Source organism: Zonotrichia leucophrys, chromosome 6 (assembly GCF_028769735.1).
Source record: "Zonotrichia leucophrys gambelii isolate GWCS_2022_RI chromosome 6, RI_Zleu_2.0, whole genome shotgun sequence".
NCBI lineage: Eukaryota > Metazoa > Chordata > Aves > Passeriformes > Passerellidae > Zonotrichia > Zonotrichia leucophrys.
Window position 1 is genome coordinate 12,416,714 of NC_088176.1, and position 19,709 is coordinate 12,436,422.

At 42.4% G+C, this 19,709-nt stretch overlaps 1 protein-coding gene across 1 annotated transcript in view; it reads left to right on the forward strand.

Moving 5' to 3' along the window:
* NT5C2 (5'-nucleotidase, cytosolic II) overlaps positions 1–19,709 on the forward strand; it is a 59,253-nt gene that overhangs the window by 6,889 nt on the left and 32,655 nt on the right. Inside the window, exon 2 of the mRNA XM_064716183.1 lies at positions 10,798–10,918. Coding sequence (XP_064572253.1) covers positions 10,818–10,918 — 101 coding nt within the window. The 5' untranslated portion in view covers positions 10,798–10,817. The remainder of the gene's footprint in view (positions 1–10,797; positions 10,919–19,709) is intronic.

Here is a 19,709-nt window from a genome sequence, read left to right on the forward strand (position 1 = left end):
GGCGTGGGTCAGCTCTTTTTTCTAGTGGCTACACTAGATCAGGTAACACGCTGAAAAAGGAGTCCTGGGTGAATCAGGGCTTTCATACTGCTCTGCTAGGGACAGATGTTTGTAAAGGTGTCTCAAAACTCAGGGGATCCAAGCTATTTGCTCATCTACAGCAGGACAAGACTGCAGTGTTGAATCCTTCTGCAAGTCTACATTGACAAGGTACTTGTGATTGCCTGAAGAGAGAAGTCCTGGCCAGAAGGAAGGTTCAGTGTTGGGAACTCTCAGCTCAGGTTTGGAATAACAGGGATGTGCTGATGATTCCTTCTTAGCTGTTTGTTAATGTTCTCCCTCCTTTCAGGCTGTCAGGTTTCTTCCAGTTTGCAGCTGATGTAGTAGATCTGTCACTTCATTTTGTCCCTTCTGAGAACTGCTTATGCTGGGACAAATGCAGAGACAACACTCGGTGTCCTCCTCTGCTCCTGTGTCAGCAGGATTGATTTAATATTAAAACCTAGGCAACTGAACAGCCCATGGAAAGGTGACTGTTTCCCCACATAAACTTACTGGTTTGTGCTTTTCTTGGACAGATAGTAAGAAGTTTCCCAAGAAAGGTTGATTCAGTTGCAAAACGGTTTAATGTAGGTCTTTGGAATCACTTGATAAAGCTGAGTCGGTTAGGTTATCAAAGAGAAGCCAGAAACCTAGCTAGAGCTCAAAGTCATCATAGATATTCAGCTATTTTACTGATGAACTTAGTCACGCAGGATGCCTAACAAAAACCGTACAAATTAGCAGTCTTTTGGAAGAGCTTGTGTATACTGCAAAGAAAGTATTTGTAAAATTAATTTACTTGTAGAGTTTCCTGTAGTGGTGTCTCAGTACTACACATCTATCAAGATGAAATGAGATTTGGGGGCTGATAGCATCTAGATGGGGACAGTACTGTGCCCTTAGGACAGATTTGTAATTTCGTTTGTAATCAGGCAGACTATAATTACTATATTTGCCTCTGATTAAAAAAACAGGTCAGAAAAGTAATGAATTGTTCTCCTTATGGGATGGGGGGAGCTTCACAGGGTAAGAGCACTTCAAAGCACAAAGTTCAGGTTCCCCGGTGTTCCCTCTTTGTGCTTGCTCGGTTGGTAGGTCTGTGTGGCTTGTTTCACATCAGCAGGGAGCTGCTGCCTGCTGAGAGCAGAGTGCAGGGCAGGTTCTGGGTACTTCCCTTTGTGATCTCCATGGTGAGTGCTAGGTACCAGCCAGCCTCTCATTTGGGGAGAAAGAGGACTTTTGTGTGGTGCAGGTTGCAGGGCAGGGGTACCTGTAGGTACTGAACTAGGAGGAGCAGAGATCAAGGGGAATTTGTACTTCTGGCCTTTGTGAGCACTTCAGGAGAGATGGGAGCCAGCCCAGGGTCGATTTCAATGAGCTGAGCCTGCACACAGGCTGTGCTCACCTGAAAGGCTGCATCAGCCTCAGGGAAAGCTCTTGGAAGGGAGCTGGGTAACCATTATTATGGTTATTATGAAAGCAGGAAGCCTGTGAAGTCTGTATTAGGCTGGTATGTGTCTGGAGCCCTGTGTGTTAGGATAGCAGAGAATCAGGATCCTCCTTACTAAATTACCCTGTATTTATTTTCACAGTGCCCTTTGCGGCTCAGGACTTTCATTATTTTGGTTTGGGTTTGTGAACAAATAGCAAGTTGAAAATTGGCTGAGTTTTGTGTATGAGCTCCATGGCTTTGCTGGGTATTATTCTATGTCTGGCATAGTTCCACAGTCATCTGGTTTTTTGAAAGATGGGTTTATTTGTCAAAGATCTGTCTCTTACTGTTGGGTAAGTTCTCAAAAAGAAGAGAGACCAGGTTAGTGTATGAGCATTTGGTCAGCTTTTTCCTTAAAGAAGGTGGGAGGAGAAGGGAATGGCATTGGAAAAAAAAAAAACTCTTAGCAGGGAAAGAAAGTTCTCACTGTTTTGACAGAGCAGTTCTCAGAATTATTGGATTGTTTTCAGCTGTTGATCTCAGTGTTTATTTTCAGTCCCTTTTTTAATGAAGGAGGAGCCAGTGTTCCCCTGTTCTTTACTCAGCAGCGTGTCCCTTGGCGAGTGCTGTGTCTGGAGCCCTGGGACTCAGGCTGAGCCGCCAGTTGGCTCTCCTCACCAGGGCTGAGCAGGGAAACCTTTCTGCTGAGGCTGGAGGGAGATGTGAGTTCGTATTTCCACCCTGCAGAGATGGTTCAGATGCTGATTCTGCTGTCACATCTGGTTATGGAGCCCATAAATGTGTAGAAAGGGCCCATCCTGCATGGAATAGGGTTCAAGTGTCTCTAAAAAAATAATCCTTCTTCTTTTTCAAGACTAGAAAAAAGCTAGAATGAAGTTTCAGTATCTTTGCTTTTGCCTTGAAATATTAATGAAGCAGGAATGTGATCATCAGAGACGAGGGGTTTTTTGCCAGTAAGCTCAGTCAGTAAGGAAAGACAATAAAAATGTCCTAAGTGAACTTTTGGCTGTTTGCATTATCCAAGCTGTCCTGGTTGCATGCTCTCAGAATGGCTGTGCCACTGAGCCCAGCTGTGCATCTCAAATACTTTGTCAGTTGCTGCCATGCTTCTGGAAAGGCCTGTTAGATCTGCATTTGCTTCCCAAAACGCAGTGGAATCTAATGAAAAGCATCATTGTTTTGAGACACTCTGATCTGCTGCCAGAAGAGCTCCTGTTGTATAATCCTTAATAGCAGGTTAGAGTGGCAGTTGCTCCTGGGTTTGAAATTGGTATGTGGCAGGGTGGCTTCCCAGCTCTCTCCCTGGGGAGGGCTTGTCTCATCCTGTTCTTCCCTTTGGGAGCTGTGACTCACACGGTGTTCAGCTGCCCCGAGGTGGGAAAAGAGCCTTGAACAGGCTGAACATCAGTGGTGCTACCTAGGGGTGACAAGGGAAGGGAAACTGGCAGTTCCCGTAGAGAATGGGGAGCAGTGCTCTGTCTGCTGAGTACCAGGGATTACACTTGTCTGTTCTTGCCAGCACATTGTTCTGATGTAAAAAAAAAAGAGTTGGAATAAAAAAAAATTATCTTGACTTCCCTTTCTGATTAGCAGAACTGACTGTGTATACTTCCATGCTGACATTTCTGCCTTTTGTGATCTTTATGTTAACCTACAGCTTGGCTGGCACACTGTCAGGCTTCATCTGTGTAGCAAATGAAGTATTTGCAGGTGTCATTCAAACATTTAATTCCTGTTGTGGTGGGCATTGGCATCAAAGTTTACTGCCCAATTTTTCAGCTAAATCAAATATATGGGAAGTCTGATAAATATTTTAAAAGAAATATACTATGAATAGTTTCTGTAGGGTGAGCTGTATTACAGCAAAGGGATCAAATTAATCTCTTGTTTTTAATCTCCCAAGACTCTGGGCAACCAGAGCAATTGCTTATGGGAAAAACAATGTGAGTGAAGTATTTGAATTATGTTACCTACGAATTATGTTAAATTCTTGCTGGAATTTAACAGCTGGAAACAAAAGGCAGTGAGAACATCTTCATAGCCAGGTCCATGCTTGCCTTTGGCAAGTGCTCAGTTGGGCAGCAGTTTGGGAACCTCAGTGGCAGAGGTTGCTGCAGGCTGCTGAGGGCCTTTTCCCAAGGAGGAGAGTTTGGGATGCATGGTTTACATTGGTGCATGGTTTACACTGGTGTTGGCTCAGAGGAGCCTTTATTTATCCATTCACCTTCTGTCTGTGTAAAACCACTCTCTGGAGGTTTCTTTTGAAAACTGGTTGTATCTCAGCCTCATATCCACTGAGGTATTGGGGTATAAGGTGAGGAAGGCATAATACTCAGTTTGACTGACCTGCTGTATAGCTCAGACTATTTGACTTCTCTGCATTAATTCTTGACTCTGTGAAAAATAAAAAAGGCTGATTGAAACACCCACACACTTCATTAAGAGCCCTCTGATGATGATTTCAGAAATTTGTTGTTTCATAGCTATCTCTCCTCTCTGTTAATATTTTTGTGTTGGTTGATTTATTTAACTTCCAGTCACGAGGTCTTGTTCTGTTATTGCTAGACTAAGAACCCTCCACATTCAGGCTGCTTGCCTGTGTGCAAATGCTTCTAGACCATTTTCAAATCACCTGCAGAGCTGCTCTTTGTACACTGGCAGCCTTCCACTCCAGCCTTACTCTCTCTCACAGCTTTATTCCTTTCTCAGTGCATTCCTTTCCGAATGGGGACAGCCAGCTGAAGACAGTTTTCCAGCAGTTTGTGTCAGTGACAGAGAGAGACATGGAGTTCTGCTTGGTAGTCTTGTACACCCAAGGATCAGATTTGACCTGCAGCTGCAGCATTTCTTTGAGAGCTCATGTTTGCTAATTCTTCTCTGTGACGTAGCTCTTGTGCTTCTGGACCAAGTCTTGCATTCCTTAAGTATGATCCTTCTTTTTTTTCTAGTGCTGGGAGAGCGGGGCACACTGGAGTTAGAGAAGTGGAAAAAATAGCATTACCCCTAACAAACTCTTTATGTAAAAAGCAGTAAATTGGAAATAACTAAAATGGTAGTTCTGGAAGAGACAGTGAGAAGCACGAGGTGTATAGAATGCACAAAATACAGTTATGAGCTCACTGGAGAATGGAGCTCCTGTTTCAAGGCATTAAACTAATCTGCAGATAGATGAGGAGAGTGAATGGTCTCATGGTACTCAGAAAGGGTCAGATTTAAGGTTTGCTCCTCAGAGTTGCAATGCAGATTTCATAGCTTTCCAAATTCTATTCTAACCATCCATAACATTGATGATAATTAAATAATACTTAAAATATTTTAATGAACTAGTGCTGCTTGGAATTGCTGAAAGAATAGAACTCCTTGGATAGAAATGGATGGGCATGAGAAGAAACTCCAAATTAATGTATTTCTGGGTTTTAGGACCTAATGCATTGGGGTTCTGGAGTATTGCTGGAGCTCTAGGAAATGCACAGCCACTCTGTGGGTATGGTTGTCAGTAGAAATATTCTGATTTTAAAATCCATGTAAAATAAGCAGGATTTGTTAAATATATTTTACAGTGTATCTGATACACAGACGTTACTTTAGCATCTGGTTTTAAAACTGATAAAATTCAGCCTGAAATTAGATCAAATCCCATAATAAATGGGATGAGTAGAATTCTCTTTTCTGATATCTTATTCATTCAGAAGTAGTCCATGAGTTACCATTGTCTACCAGTCAGACCATAGTCAAATGGTATAGCTAGGAATGCTTTACCAATTTCACCCAAAGCACACTCTTGAAAAAGCAGCTTCATGGTGTAAGCCCTGTGGTGGTGTCCAAGAGCAACTGCTACCCCCTTCCTGTAGGAAGAGTGAGAGCCAGTATGCTTGGAGCTAGGAGGTTTAGTGTGATCCATGGAGCAAGGGGAGTGTTATCAATCTAATGTAATCCAGTGGATCTTTGGATACCACAGCTGGCACCTGTAAGCTCACTACACATCTGTGGTTAACCTTAACAGGTTCTTAACAGCAACTCTCTACCTCTTTAATACCCTGTAATCAGTATACAGAATTATCCTGCTTAAAGCCAACCTCAATTACCATGAGGTGAGAGTACACTTTGAAGTGTCTCTTGGAAGTAATTTAATTTTCTCATATGAAGGATGTGTTTTGTCTGTCCTGCCATAATGAACGTGAAGCCTTGCTGTCAGATAGGCAGCCACACAGAAGTGGAAGATCTTCAAGTGAAGAATTTAACTTTAGGCGCAAGGAGGGAAGGGAAAAAAGGTCCATTTTCTGATTTAGATAATTTACAAGCATCATTGCTTATCTCTCAAATCATGGACATATTAATTTTCTGAAAGCGCTGCTAATTAAAAACACCTTTTGGAAACAGTTTGCCTTTGGCCATCAAGCAGAAGTGCTGGCAGCAAAAGACAAGAATTATTTGAAATGTCATCCCAGGGCTGTGGGGGAGAGGGAAGGAGCTATGTGAACTAACAGCTAGTGTGTAGAGCTGCAGTTCAGAATAAAATCAGAGCATCATTTGGCATCCCTGCATCTGTGCAACCCCTGTGTCTTGGAGCCCATCAGAAGCCTGCTGCTCTGTGGCTTCTGAGTACAGGGTGACCTCTCTGTGTCTGCCAGTTGATGCTAAGTACTGAAATTCGAATTTGTGTAAAAGTATACTGTGCTAGGAACATGCAGTGTATCTGTGATTTATCCTGACAGCACTAGGAACTCAGACTGACTTTTTGCACAGGGACTGAGGAATTAGTGCTTCTGCATTTGCTTCCCACTTGCTCTGTGTTATTACCTTCACTGGGCCTTGCTGTCCCTAGCTGACTAAATGCATTATGTGAGTGAGAGCTGGCGAAGTGCTTTGGGATGGCAGGTGTGAGAATGGCACTCCTGGTGAGGCCAGGAGCCTGCCCAGCCCCTGCTGGCACAGTGGCACTGGGAGGTGCCATTGAGGGGGATGACACAGTCCTGGCCACCTTTCACTGTCCCTCCTAGAGGATCAGGAGGTGTGGTGCTAACCTGGGTGGATTTCACCTCCTGCAGTGCTGGCTGTCCCAAGTGTCTAGCCTGATCAAGGTGCAAGCTACTTCTGCCCTCAGTGGAGGGAGTGGACTGCTCCTAGAAAGTGAGTCACTTGCTTTTCCTAACCACCCTTACATGGACAGTCCCCTAAGCTGCAGAAAATGTCACTTTTCCCCTCCCCTGCCCTATTTGTGAGGCTTTGTCATGACCCAGACCAGGAATTCAACATGAGTCACCAACAAGCCAGCCCTATTCCTGCTCCCTTTGCTTTTTGCAGGAACTTAGGATTTTAGGGTGGTTTGCTGCTCCCTTGCTGAGACCCCACAGAGCACTTTGAGATGGAGCAGCGCTGCAGCGGGGAGCCAGGAGCTGCTCCAGGCTTGGCAGGGGTGTCACAGACTCGTCTGTCCTCCCACAGCTCCGGCTAGACACGGAGCTGCTGAGCTCCTGAGAGCCCTGGGCGTGGTGATTTTCCCTCTACTCGCTCTCCACCGTGCACGTCCGTGTGTGGGCTGTGCTGCCAAGGTATAATGTGTGAGCAGAGGCAGATGTAGAGCACGGTGAGTCAGTGTGAGTACGCTACAACCTTGGCTCCTGCTAGGGATGCTTTTGTTTTCGGCTGTGCAAGCTCTCGGAGAATATCCTGGAAACTGTGGGATTGTCACCAGACTTTTGTTCATCTCTGTTTTAGTGTGTGTGCCTCTGATTTGGCACTGCATCATCAAAGTGTCAAGATGCACTCAGAAAAATAAGAGAGGCAATCAGTGCATTTAGCATGAACATGTCGGATATTATCAGGTGCAGAAATTTCTAACTATTGGCTGCCTGAAAAAGATTTAAAAAGTAATAGTAAAACTTGAAGGGAAATGCTTTGGAACATTTTATTTAATTTATATTTCTTTTGTTTGAAAGAATACACTATGGGTAATACTTTAAATCGTCTAAAATCTGACAAACTGACTTAATTCAAAATATATGCTAAAAATCTCACGTTCTTTTGGACCAAAGCATATGTGCTGGGCAACAACTCTGTATCAAAGCTTTGCAGCTGAGATTTAAATACCTTTTCAAAAGGAATCCTGTACCATAAATGCTATCAGATGTTTAATTAAGAGAGCACAAGCAAGGAGCATGTTTGCAATAAATTATGGGGATGTGTTCTGACAGGCTCTATCTATGTAAAGATTTCTATTTTTATGTGAAGCTATTTACAGATTATTGATTTCAAAAATAGATTTGTAACTAAAGAAAGATGCATCATATTTCAGTTGCTTGGAGTTGAGAATCCTGCCCGGCTGTCTGCCCGCTCTCTTAGATGTTTATTCCAGTGGCTCACAAGTCTATGGAGTGATTCTGTCCTTCCTATTTTTCCTCTCTGTTTGGAAGAGGGAATTTGTATTCAGGAACCAGGTCCCAGGTTTCTTACCCACGCAAGCAGGCTGTTTTTTATGCCTTTGAAGCACAGAACAATTTCAGTGAAGTCTGTGAGGCTTTTTGCATGAGTAAGACTTTGGGATGGCGAAGGTCCCTCGCAATATATTTTGTCAGTTGTCACTGTTTTGTTTCAGGGCAGCAAGCTGTTGTCACAGTGTCAGTGGAGCCTGCTAAGCTGTAAGCCTGCCTTTGAGTACGTGTAATAGAAATAGCATATTTTTTTGCTACTTAATGCTATGTGAACATTAGAAGAAATATTTTAATAAATCAAGGCAAAGCCTGATGGTAGAGGTAATATTTTTCATTAGAAGAACCTTTAGAATTTGAAAACTTGCAAGCTTGTGTACCCAAGAGCCTGTCTATTTTTTCCAGCCATACCAGTTGGTCTAATAAAAGATACTGTCTCTGTCTACAAACCTTCTTGTGCCTGCAAACTGTGTTGATTGCATCTACAGCAAAATACTGCTGGATTATTGAAATAATTCAGGCCTTCTTTGCTTAATTATGGAAACTCAGATTTTTGTGGCTTCCTCAAGTCTCAGCTTTTTGAATCCCAACACACATGAAATGATGCTGTCTGGTTTCTCATACTGTACAGGAGGATTTCATCACATAGGAGCTCAAACTGCTTCACTGATTCCTTATATTAGAATGGATTTTACAAAGGTAGCCTGCTAAAATTCTTCTGCCATCTGGATTTGAGGATATTTTGTAGGACGCTGTCGGTGCGTACTGTCTGGCATGGATGGCCTCTGGAAGCAGTCCTAGCCCAGTACCTGTGTCAGCATGTGATGTGCTGGTGTGGGGATGGAAGCAGAGGAAACGGGAAGGGGCTGGCAGAACACGATGTCTCTGGTGTAGTCTGTGGGTGTAAATGTTTGAATCTTGCTGTGTGTCTGGCTGGGTGAGCAGAGTGGTGTAGCCCTTCTAAACAGCAGGAAGCTTGGATTTGAACTTGTTTGGAAGACCTAGACCCAGAGCTGTCTAACAGTCCTAAGGCTGAGTCCTAATGCAAGAGTCTTTTCAGAGCTTTTTAATGTGCCTTTTAGAGGCCTTCAATGGGTGTGTCACTTGGACCCAAATCTGGAGTTCTAGGCTAGTAGCTTCAAAATAGACCAAGATAGTGATGATCTGGACCATCTTGGAATGTCCATGGAGAAGCTGCTTTTCCACCCTCAGAGAGCACAAGCCCTTGCTGTAGTTTGCAGACTTGGGTTGTTCCCGGCTCACTCCCTCTGCTGCAAGCCTTGGCTGGGTGTGTGACCCTTGCAGGAGCACTGCTCCTCTCCTGAGCAGCCCTGCTGTCCCTGAGCAGCCTTGCTGCAGGCAGTGCCCTCCCTTCCCAGTGAAATGGGAGCAGGTCGGTGCCCGAGGGGCGTTCACTTCTGTGTCCTGTGTGCCTTCTGTCTGCCTTTGGGCATGGCTCAAATAGATAGCTGGTAATTGCTTGTAAAGCCCTTGGTGGCTGTGGCTGGGGCTATTTTGGAAGCTGATTCTCCCTGCATGCCCTGTTGTGGAAGCTGTGGGTGGCTGGAATGGCCCGTCAGCCTCTCGCTGTGGTGACCTCCTCTCCTGGGTGTGTGGCAGGGAATTCAGGGGGAGAGCTCTCAGCAGTGGCATGCAGTCTCTTGGGCTGCCTGCCAGGGCCTGGATTTGGTGACCTTTTGGATGTGGCAGAAGATGCATTTGTAAACCTTGGTTATAGTAACTGGGAGAATGTTGGAGGAGGAGGAGGAACGTACTTTTTACAGACAGGCTGTCTGCTCTCTGAGTACAGCAAGGGCTTGTACTCTCTGATGTTTATGACCAGCAGATAGTAGGGAAATATACTAAGAAGTGCTGTGACAATTGGAACTGTTGCTATTTAATAGAATTTAAAATGAAGAAATGATACACATTTCCTTGAGGAGCATGCATGTGACACTGAGAGCGCTGTGACTTCTAGCACTGGTTTGAACACTTACTCTTCTCTCTTCTTCACTGGAATAATTAAATTCCCTCCTGTAAAATAAATGCAGTCATATTTTAGAGGTGTCCAGATGTAGTTGCTATATCATTACCCATGTAGTTTGTGGGTGTTTTTGTTTCTTTTAAGAAGAGCAAACAAGCCAAGACCTGCACTCCAGCAGTTGTGTAGGTTACACCAGGCGTGCTAATAACAAAATTGGGAAAGGTGCCCCTCTTTCCTCATGGCAGGGCCCTCCTGGTGAGAAGGACTGTCTGTGGTTGGGTGGTGACAGCCAGCACTTGAGAAGGGGTGCTCGTGTTTGTGAAGATCTGCTGGTGAATATTTGCATCGCTCAGGTTACAGGTTTGCAGTGCGTTCTTGCTCTGCCTGAATGTGTCTGACCTGCAGAGGACAAAGGATCATCTTTCTACTTTCCTTCCAATTGTTTCTACTAATTTAGCATCAGTTTGAAGCTTAGTCTTTGCTTAGAGATCAAATGGCCAGGGACAAAGCTCTTTGTTTTCACTCTGTGGTAAAAGTGGCAAGGTCAGTTCCAGTGGGGCTTGTACAGTTTACACTGCTAAATTTATCTCATGTATTGAGGATTTTCTATCACCTACAGGTAATACATATTGGTAACTCTAGCATCAAAAAATACCCCTTTTCAGCAATGAAAACAAGGTCTCTGTTTATAAAGGCATTTTTCACCACAATAGATAGGAATGTCTTTGCAGCCATATAAAACAGCCTTCCCAGCTCTCTGTTTTAACATCTCAAAGAGCAGCATCTTACTTGACCTGCATACTCAGGTCAGGCCACTCAGGAAGTCTTGCAGAGTACCTGGGAAAACAAACTTTGAGCTTAAGCAAGCTTTTCTTTTCTATCTCTTTCAGAAATAAGTAAGCATTTGAAGATGACAACCTCATGGAGCGACCGACTGCAGAATGCAGCGGATCTCCCTGCGAACATGGATGGGCACGCTCTGAAAAAGTACCGCCGGGAAGCCTATCACCGGTAAGGCGTCCCTGGAGCTCCAAAACTAAACATAAACCCCACGTTTCTTGGGGATTTTCCCTTGTTAGTAAAACAGGAAGGTTGTTCTTACCTTCCTCGTAGAAGTTGGTAGAAGAGAGCTTAGAAGATGGTACAGTATTGGCCTGCAGGAGTTTGCAAAACTCTGAGTTGAGATGCATGTACTAGAGTGAGTGATGATGTGCTTCTTATTGCAGTCAAAAGATTAATTAAAGTCAGATTTTGGATAGAAGCTTTCAAGTCAATAAATAATCAGTGGCAGAGGTTTTATAATAATTATTGCAGTGCATACTGGGAGAGTAGAGCCTTAGACACTGGAATGTACAAATACGAATAAGGAAGAAATCAAATGGCATCAGAAATTGTTTGAGAATTACACCTAGTGTGATTAACTGTGGGACCACAGGAGCATGCAGGAGCACTAGGCAAGGACCCAGCCTTTTCACTGTTAGGTGTACGTAAAACCATCAGAGTTCAAAATAAAAGGGATGTTGTCACTCTCAGTTTATAGTGTGGGAATAAAAGGGCAGGTACTAGGTTGTTTTTACAAGATCACATCGGAGGTTTGGCTGATCCAAGAATTTAGGCCACAGCTCTCAAGGTTCCAAGCATAGAGCATAAAAGTGGGATGAAGTCTGTATCCTTATCAGATGTCTGGACTGCTACAGAGTTAAAAACAACAGTATCTAGTAATTGTCAGTATTCTGTTTGTGGGAGGTGTATCTTCAAAGTTTAGCTTCGTTATTTTGAGAAGTCATACAGTGTGATGATGAGAGGATATTCAGCAGAAGGGGAAATGTATGTCTGATGTAGAAACAGAAACATTTAACCCCATGCTTAAATGCCACGTTGCATTTGTGATTCACATTGGTATTTCTGGGGAAGTGTTTTGGAAGTGTTAGATATCCTTTGATTCTCCAAATGGAATCTAATTTGAGAAAAATGCCTCAGTGCATCATATGATTGGCCAGGTTGTGCAAGTTGCAGTGTCCAGGGCTAAGTGATGGATCCTGTGATGCATTTCCAAAGCTTTCCAATTTCCAGTGAATATGTTTGAGCAACCTGTCCTAAGTGGTGGCATTATTTGAATCTCTCTGTCAGCTGGTCTGTCAGATATGAACAGATACAGTTACATTTAATGAATGTAACTATATATAGCATGTAAGAAGAGAGATTTTATACCATTCCCTGTCAAAAAATCTTCACCTTGTTGCAGTCATTGACAGGTTTACCTTTGTGTCATAAATTTATTTAAAACTTCAGCTGTGTTACTCCTGAGTCGGATTGATGGAAGTCAAGTCAGAGTCATACCTATATTTTTTTTCTAAGTATTTCTTTAACATTTGTTATGTTTAAGTGCTGACAGTTTGCTAAATGTTGTACAGGATCCAAAGGAAGCCATGCTTGTTTTTAAGACTTCATACATTCAACTCCTCATCATGTTTACTCTTACTTGTGTAAGAGATCCTTACTTTCAGAAAGAATTTCCTTATGGAAGATGGGAGTGTAGTCACATAAAGGAGGGCTTCCCACTAGGAGCTGGGATCTGGTGGCCCAAAATTAGTCTGTGGTAAAGTTTAGGTACCTGTTTTTAACATCTAGAAATGTCTTAGGCAAAACATACTGAGCAGAAATGCTGCTAGCATCTCAGATTTTCATGGGAAGCACAACATTGGAAATACTAGGGAAGCGCAGTATTAAGGAGAGGCACGTTTTTGTTTTGGAATTGCTATCCTCTTTCAAAGGGAGAAAGAGGGAGGGAATGGGAGAGAATGAGAGAACCTGATGCCAAGACTGTAGTATAAATCTGTGCTATTAATGGCTTTGGTATACCAGTTTCATGGGAGTTATTTTGATAATCCAGTATTGTGAGAATCTGAAACAACCTCATTCCAGAGGCAGTGTTGTCAGATTTCTATTTCTGGTACTTTTCATGGCCGTAGTGTTAACAGATGTGATGTTACTTTAAAAAGTGCAAACCTGACATGATAAAGTATGACTGAAGTTATTTCCCCTTGGTGTTTGATATTATATTTTTTAGTGTTTTATTAATGCTTTATATGCAGAATACATGTGCTGGTCACAGCCAGGAGTTGCAGGATGTGAATTTGTTTCACTAAGGTCCAGGTATGCTCTGACTCTCTTCTTCTTCTTTGCTGAAGCACTGCAAATTTTATGAAAAAGAGAAATAGAAAATACATGGTGTCATTGTCGAGATTATTTTCTCTTTCTTCTTTTTTTTTCTGTCTCTTTTTTTTTTTCCTTATTCCAGCAGCTAAAGGAAAGATTCTTGAAAACATAAATCTAAAGTGACTTAGAAACAAAACCAATAAGAACATTGCATTTGAACCTATTATATTTTTGTTACCTTAAAGCTGGTCAAAGTTATTTTATGAGCCCAGTCTGAAAGGCTGGAGCAGCTTGGCTGCTACACCACATTTACAGAGGAGAATAAGTGGGACTAGCTTTTGTTACCTGTGTTGAAAGCCCAGTTGAGCTCAAATTCAGCAGATTTTCTAAATGCTGCTAGGAATTCTTAGTTTTCTGAAGTGTGAAATTTAAAAAACTTGTTTCACTGTTTGCTTCGTGCTTACTTAAATCCTGGTGGAGATACCTAGGCCAATCATTCTTGTTCTCATGAAGTACACCAGATTTGATACGCTTGAATTGTAAATGAATTCAGACAAAATAAGGAGAAAAGTTTACAAAAGCAAAATAGTTTACCTTAAAAAAATATATAAATGTTCTTGTGACTGTGAAACTTTTAAAAAACTTTTAAAAACTTACCTCTGAAGATACCACTCTAATAGTTATAGTTTACGGTGGTCATTCTTACTTGGAATGTGTTTTTTCAGGTGCTACACTTCTAATTGTATCATAATTGATGGATGGATGTTCAACATATAATAATTGTTGGCAGAAGTCCCAGTTGAGACTGGTTTAACTGGTGTAGTGCATACTGACTCAGAGTATAATGACTATATCGTAATCATATCTGAATGCCATGGGCAAGAATGTTCAGAACCAAATTTTTGTAGCTATAGAATCAGAAGAATCTGTTGGGGAGGAGAAGTGGTGGGGTTTTATCTTCAGGGAATTTCTGCCAACTTTGATGAAAGCTCTTGGTTGGCGGGTGTTGCTGTCAGACCTTGTTACACAACACTGCTGGCGCCTGTCGGAGGTGAGGTCTGAGGATGAATTAATATGCAAGCTGCATGTTACTCATTCTCTAGCAGAGGTCACTGGTAAGAGGATACTGCATTACTGTGCTATTGGCAGCACAGGTTTTAATTCAGAAATAAAATGGATGTGCAGTTCTTGGGAGGCTTTTCCCTGGTGTTTGTGGTGGTGAGGCCGCCTCCCTCGTGTGCTGCTTGTTGACTTTTCCGGGTAGAGAGTAATCTCCAGATCACTTTGCTGGAGGAGCACTGTCATTTAATGGGATTGTAATTAGGCAAGAACTAGGTTGACTCTGAGCCACCAAATTGCCCTAGTGTCTATTTTTTAACTTGGAGTGAGCACTTCTAGGCACCCTCTGGATTATCTCACATAGCTCTTTAGGGTTTAAATAGCAACCCCATCTAGTTAAAGCAAATAATGGAAAAAGTTGGTGTTCCATCCACTCTTGTTACTGACAGTTACCAAGATCCAGGAAACAGGTATTTGCACTTATATTTATTTATCTGTGGTTTTGGCTTAACAGAGCAGTAAGGCTGAAATGGTCTTTTTGTTAAACATACTGGCTTTGGGACGCTTCTACCATTTTGCACCAGAATAATTTGAGACTTCTCATCCTGAATGTGGGGTTTCTGTTGTTGTTTTAACTGTTGGGTTTTTTTCTTGCTCTCTTGTTTACTGGCTGGTGCAGGGTGTGTGGCAACATGATTCCTAATCCTAATTCTCCTGCTGACTGCTGATAGAGTATTAAGTAAGTTGCTTCATAGTTTTGTACTTCAGTTTGCTTTCAGAGCACCTTATGGTGGTGATATAAGTGATTTTAGCAGTTACTGTACACTGAGATTCTGGACTTAAAACTAGTATATGCTTTAATAATGACAAAGCAAAAGGATTGCCAATTGGTTGTTTTGATTTCATGGATTAAAGATGTACTTTAGCTTGTTCAAATTTGTAGACTCTGGGCTATTCACTGCTAATCTTGTTTCTTTACTTAATTGTTACTGGATCATCAGTGATTGCAAACAGGTGGAAATGTTGTATAAACAAGGCTGTGAGACTTGAAACTGTCCATCTGTTTAGGTGGTTATATTTAAAGTGCCTTCAAAATGATCAGTTCACTGAGGTGGAAAACCAGAACAAATCTTTAGCAGTGTGAAAGTGCTCTTTGCATGGAACACAACAGGACAGGCCATGTGTGGTGTTCCCATGTGCTGGGCAGCTCTGGAGGCTCTGCTGGCCATGGTCTGTCCTGGTGTCCCCTGGGACCTGTGTGGTGGCATCTGTGTGACAAAGGGCAGCCTGTGGCTCTCTCTGCTTTGTTTAGTGCTTTGGACACTGGAGGAGGGAGGGGGACTGTGTCCAGTCTGTAGAATGGGTGAGTTTACAAAAAAGCACACCACTTGCCAAATTAATAATGAAGAAATTACATTGTAAATGTCCCATGATCCTCAGCTTTAATAGTTTCAGGGAGCAGACAAGTGTTATTTTGGGATGGAATCCATATGTGAGCTTCTTGGCACTTTGCTGTTGCCTGGGAAGAAAACCCAAACAATGAGAACAGAAATGGCCAAGGCTCTCTCTTTGCATCTGATTGCTGCAGAATCAGAGGGAAGTGCTCATAGCTGTGTTTCTGGATACAGCCTCATCAGGCTTTGAATCCAGTCATTACTGGGTTTTCCAGTTTAATGTCGCTATCACTGTGCAAGGACAGTTAGACTTGTGAAATTGTGGGGCATTGGAAACGTTACTAGAAGTGGCCAGGAAAATTTTATGCCCTTCTTTTGTTTTCCCTGTCTGATGCTGTTTCATCCCCTAAAGTTATCTCAAGCCCAAATACTATCTCTGAATACAATTACAAATATTCAGAATGTTCATCTTTGGTTGAAGAAGGAATAAAATATAATTCTAAAAATCTATCATTAAAAAATAAAACCAAAATGGTATGATAAAAAATAGTATATGGAATGACTAAAGAGGCAGGACTTAGCAAAAAACAATTTCATTGGTTTAAAAAACTTAAAGCAATTTAATTCTTCTCTAAGGCAGCTACCAAAACATGCAGCACCCAAAGATGAGACATTTGGGTGATATGGTAGTGTCATCTTTAGATTGCTCACATGCTTTGTACCAGGTAAATAAGGTCAGTGGGGAAGTTTGCTGCTGCTGGTGGAAGTCACCTGAGACCAGAACTACAATGTCATGCAGTGACCCAAGTCCCCAAGCAGATCACATCTGGGGACTAGCTGGTCATACTGAGACACTGAGTTGTCATAACAGTAGAGAGATGTTTATGTCATTATTCACCCTTTTAAAGAGGCCACAGGGACCTTGGCTGTGGGAGACTGTTAAAAGCTAATCCATTTAGTTCCCATTATTTCTTCTTAAATCTTCTAGCTTATTAAAAAATGGAAGTTGTCCATAAAGCAAAGATTAACCAAAGTTCCTAAACCCTGAGTAAGAGGGAATCTGAGCCTTCTGGTCAGTTAGTCCCTGTTTTGTGGCTGGCTCAAGCCCAACTGTCCACCACAGGCTTTTTTAAACACACATGTAGGTCATGCTTAGCCAGCTCCCACTGTGTTTGCTGTTCCACTCAGCAGTGTTGCAATTTGCTTTGTATTTATTTAATTTCAAGTGAAACACACTGCCCAGAAAAATAGTAATTGCTGCAAGGTATTTCTAGACACATTTGGAAAATTATTATGAAGTGCTCTGTTCCAGAAATCTTGCCTCACATTGTTCATTTTCATTTCTTTGCTATGAGGAATTGTGAGCCATGTGCCAAGTTCCTCCTTAATTGTAAAGTTCTGTGCATTTTGTTTATTTTGCTGGTCAAACTACAGAACTGTTATGCACGCAAATTTCATTCAGGGCATACAATTCTTTAGAGGTTTTGCACAAATAAAATGAAAACATTTCTCCTTCCCTGTGTTTGCTCCTCTCCAGTGTTACTTGAGAAGAGTTGGGATTTAGGTTCCTGCTTCAGAATTGATTGACAAGAACAGTAACAAAACCAAGACCAGTCCTCCTGTAAAGTTATAAAGGACTATGAATTGCAGAGTTGTGGCTATCTGGGCTGTGTGGCTTCCCTGCTGCATGCTCAGCAGTTCCTTCTTCCTTCAATACAACACATTTTTCTCTTACCCAGCACAATCCGCAGAGCTCAAAAAGAAAATAAATACTGTAGTCATTGAGAGCCTTCTGCTGTGGCCAAGCTGCAGGGTTTAATCTTTGAGGAAGGACTCATTAGGGAGGAAACATGCTTTGAGGTTTCCCTAAAACAGCTCCTCAGGTCTGATTTTCCAGAGGTGGGATCTGTGCCAGGCTCAGCCACCCCAAGTCCAGGCGCTGCTCCCCAGTCCCAGCTGTGCTCAGCGAGCCCCTGGAGCTGGGATGTGCTCCCTGGAACCACACCCTGAGCCTTCCCCACATGCTCCGCACCTTGTGTCACCCCAGCCACACTGACAGGGAGCCCAAAATGCAGAATATTCCTCAGAGCAGAAATGGAAAGCTTGGGTTTTCATTAGGAGGAAAAGATGCAGGCGAGGGAAAGGCAGTGTCCTGTTTCAGGAGATGCTCTGGGTGCATACAGGTGTGCAGCTGGGTTTAGGCAATACTCACCTCTGCCTCTGCACAGGGAATGCAGAGGCTGTTCTCATGCTGTGCCTGCAGCTTGTTTTGTCTTACTGCCCAGTGCTGTGAAGTTTTTAGAACAGCTTAAATTTTAACTTCAGTGCTTCCAGTTGAAGTTGTTATTTTCTAAACGGAAAAAACCAAATTCAGGGGAGGGGAGAGTGTGATTTCTCCTGATTCTGGCAAGTGGAGAAATTATTCTACATTAAAACTTCCTTGCCTGAAAGTGTTAAATCATTTTAGTTTTCCTCTTATTCTGGCATTATTTCTGCTGTTTGTAATCTGGAAGCTTCTTTGATTTTTCTTCATGTGGATGAGCTGTAAAAAACTTATTTCATCCTTTCCTTTCATGACCAGAGGATCTTTTCCCTCAGGTGGTTGAGGTTCTTAGGGCCCTCAGGTTGCTGTTGCTTTATAGTCATCAAAAACAACTCTTGTACTTTCTCTATAGCATTTGTTCTGGGGAGGTGTTACCTTTTTGTAGCCAGCAGACACAATGTCAGCTTGAATGGGGCTTGGAGAAACCTGACCTGGTGGAAGGTGTCCCATGGCAGGGGTTGGAATGGGATGATCATGAAGGTCCCTTCTGACCCCAGACCATTCTGTGATCCCATGATTTGATCAGTATTCTTGTGGCCAGGCTGAGTCTACCTTCAATTAGAATTTAAGAACAGCTTTGGAATGGGCTAAGTCTGCAGCTTCTGAGAAGTACCTGGCTCTTCCCAGAAACTGTGCTAGAGATTTAATCTCAGTTTTTAATTTTAGTTTCTAGGGCACTGCAGATATTTACTACTTGGAGTAAAACCCCGAATTAAGCCGGTCAGTTTCTGGGAGTAAATATTTGTAAATAGCTTCTTACTCCCTTGTACCTACAGGAGTGCTCTTCATGGGAGATTTCTTTATCAGGATTTAAAACCGAGGTCCTGAGTGCTTACAAAATAAATCAACATCTATCTTGGCCTTCACAAGAGAAGTAAAAATGGTCCCTTTTTATTTTTTTTTTACCACTGTTTAGTCTGCATTTAATCTGCAAAGGCATATGCAAGTTTAAATTGATTAAAGTGTTCTCATTTCCTGTCCTGAACATGTTGTGTAATAACCTTCTTTAGCTTTTTTTAATATTTGCTCTGTCTCACTCCAGCACTGGTGGGTGAAGTAATTACCACATCAGATCGGTTGGTAGCATGCCTTGAAATGTGCCAGGCTGGGGTGTGATTAGACCCTGCCAGTGCAGCTTATAGGTCAGAGGCAATAAGTGCAAATTGGTGGAGAAAGAGGCATCTTCACCAGCTGTTACCAAAGGGTGCTGCTATGGTAATTTTCCAAAAGACTTATTTTGAAACAAAAATATACTAGTGGGTGCTATTTGTTTTGTTACTCAGAAAACTTTTCCAGATCTTCAGTCTCAAGGTATGCTTGGATTCAGTTTCTAAATACTACAAAAGCAAGGGATGACGTCTGTCAGAGGTTTGGTGATCTTCCCATGGTTTTTGGTCAGTTAGGTGTCGTCATCATCTAAACACAGGCAGGCTGGACTGGAACAGATCTCTTGGGTCACAGCTCCCTTGTTTGTGCCTTTCACAGGCGCTGTCATATTACCTTTTTTGTGAGTGCATTCAGCTGTGTCTTAGTACTGGTGGTTTTTGTCCTCATTTGGGAAACTTACCAAATGCTGCAATTCTGAAATGATCTTGTAATCTTCTTTGAATTTCCCTTCTTGCTTCTGTCCTGTAAAGACAGTCAGAAAACTGTGCTGCAGGGATTAAATCTAAAGGCCACAGCAGAACTGGACTCTTCAGGTTAGACAAAAAATGTTGCTGGTGTCTCCTGGAGTTATGTTATTCCTTCTTAAAGCTCTGCATTCTCAGAAACAAGCTGCACAAACATGAGATTAGAAATTATGCTTGAATTAGCTAATAAATAATGTTTCCTGACGGCAGCAGCAGCACCACCACCATGTAATCAT